The 2,373-nt window shown below is 59.5% G+C and overlaps 1 protein-coding gene across 1 annotated transcript; it reads left to right on the forward strand.

The window, feature by feature from the left end:
* Positions 1-275: 275 nt before the first annotated feature.
* ACA1_005220 (DNA replication licensing factor Mcm2, putative) lies at positions 276-2,251 on the forward strand (the record flags this gene model as incomplete). Its single annotated transcript, XM_004336098.1, has 9 exons — positions 276-399; positions 554-654; positions 765-843; positions 970-1,129; positions 1,218-1,343; positions 1,436-1,558; positions 1,665-1,737; positions 1,908-2,021; positions 2,099-2,251. Coding segments are annotated over 9 exons (1,053 nt in total), but the record flags the coding sequence as incomplete, so codon positions are not given.
* Between the last annotated feature and the right edge of the window lie 122 nt (positions 2,252-2,373).

Consider the following 2,373-nt stretch of genomic DNA (forward strand, 5'->3'; position numbering starts at 1 on the left):
CCTTCCCAGCCATGGAATCTGAACTATTCGTTGTTCTTTGTTGTTATTCTTTTTATTCTTATTATTGTTTTTCTTATTATTATTATTATTATTATTATTGGGGTGCAGAGATCAAGGTGCAGAGGTGTACGGAGTGCGAGAGCAAGGGGCCGTTCACGATCAACACGGAGCAGACGGCCTACCGGAACTACCAGAAGATCACACTCCAGGAGAGCCCGGGCACGGTGCCGGCCGGCCGGCTCCCGCGCACGAAGGACGTGATCCTCCTAGCCGACATGATCGACTGCGCGTCGCCCGGCGAGGAGATCGAGGTGATCGGCGTCTATCGCAACAACTTCGACGCCTCGCTTAACACCAAGAACGGCTTCCCCGTCTTCGCCACCATCATCGAGGCCAACTGTACGCATTCCTCCAGGCCCGTGCGAGTGTTGTGTGCGTGTGCGTGTGCGTGTGCGTGTGCGTGTGCGTGTGCGTGTGCGTGTGCGTGTGCGTGTGAGGAGATGGGACAACGCTGCGCTGAGTTCGCTAACGTCCCTGCTTTGTCGTGCGCCAGGTGTTACCAAGAAGGAGGACCTCTACGCGTCGTTCCTGCTGACGCCCGAAGACCAGGCCGAGATCATCAAGCTGTCCAAGGACCCTCGCATCGGCGAGCGGGTACGTGACATCCGCTCACACACCACCCACCACATACCTACCACCTTCTTTTGCAACAACAGACCTCAACCTTGGGAATGCATGGAATTCTAATGGTGATTCATTTGTAGATCATCGCGTCCATCGCGCCTTCCATCTATGGACACGAGGACGTCAAAACGGCCCTGGCCCTGGCCCTCTTTGGCGGCGGTACGGTTATATTTCTTTTTATTAGTTATTTTTATTTTATGCATTTATTTATTATGTGCATTGCCCGCCCACGGCTTATTTATTTATTTATTTTTAATGTATTCCACGGCTTTGCTGCGAACGCAGAGTGTAAGGAGTTCGACAAGCAGAAGCATCGGGTGCGTGGCGACATCAACGTGCTGCTGGTGGGCGACCCCGGTACGGCCAAGTCGCAGTTCCTCAAGTACGCCGAGAAGACCGCGCACAGAGCTGTCTACACAACGGGCCAGGGCGCCTCCGCCGTGGGGTACGACCGCCGCCTGGTGGACACACACCGCACACGACACGACACGCACGACACGCACTCACAACTCACGACACGACACGCACGACAGTCTCACCGCGGCGGTGTGCAAGGACCCCATCACGGGCGAATGGATCCTCGAGGGCGGCGCCCTCGTGCTGGCCGACAAGGGCGTGTGCATGATCGACGAGTTCGATAAGATGACCGACAAGGACAGGTAAAAGAGCAACACGACACGCACACGCACCACCGCACGCACACACACGCACACGCACACGCACACGACTGACGTGGTACGCGGTGGTGCAGGACGTCCATTCACGAGGCCATGGAGCAGCAGTCCATTTCGATCTCCAAGGCCGGAATCGTCACGACGCTCCTGGCCCGCTGCACCATCATCGCCGCGGCCAACCCCATCGGCGGCCGCTACCGGTACGCAACACCTCCGCACCTCGCCTCAGCGCTCAGCTGACGAGGCCTCTTTCTTGCTCCGCGCTCGCGTGTGCGTGGCCTCACCTCCCCCCCTCCTCTGCATCAGGCCTGCGCTTTCCTTTGCCCAGAACGTCGAGCTCACCGAGCCCATCATGTCCCGCTTCGACATCCTCTGCGTGGTACGACCATCGCGTCGTGTGTCGTGTGTCGTGTGTCGTGTGTCGTGTGTCGTGTGTCGTGTGTCGTGTGTCGTGTGTCGTGTGTCGTGTGTCGTGTGTCGTGTGTCGTGTGTCGTGTGTTATGTTCGCGTGTCGCGTGTGGCGCGCCTGGTTGACGCAATCCGACACAGGTGCGTGACACGGTGGACCCGATCGTGGACGAGGCCCTGGCCGAGTTCGTGGTGGGGAGCCACATGAACTCCCACCCGCACAGCGAGCGCCGCGAGACCACACACAACAACAAGGTACCCGCCCCGCCCGCCCCGCCCGCCCACCCCGCGCGCGCGTCGATCGCTGAGCTGGTCGCTGGGTCGCAACACAGAACGAGGACGGCTTCGCGCTGTCGCAGGAGCTGCTGCGGAAGTACATCACCTACGCGCGGAGCAGGTGCCACCCCAAGCTGCGCAACATCGACCGCGACAAGGTGGAGAACCTCTACGCTCAGCTCCGTACCGAGTCGCTGGTACCCCCCCCTCTTCTGCCAATCTCTCAATGAACGCCCCTCACCGCGAGGCCTCCTCCTGGTGACGTGTGTCTAACACGAACGTGGCCACAACGCGCGCACCACACCGCACACGCGCAACAACGAAACAAAGG

The sequence above is a fragment of the Acanthamoeba castellanii genome, assembly GCF_000313135.1.
Source record: "Acanthamoeba castellanii str. Neff unplaced genomic scaffold scf7180000083017, whole genome shotgun sequence".
NCBI classification, from domain to species: Eukaryota; Discosea; order Longamoebia; family Acanthamoebidae; genus Acanthamoeba; species Acanthamoeba castellanii.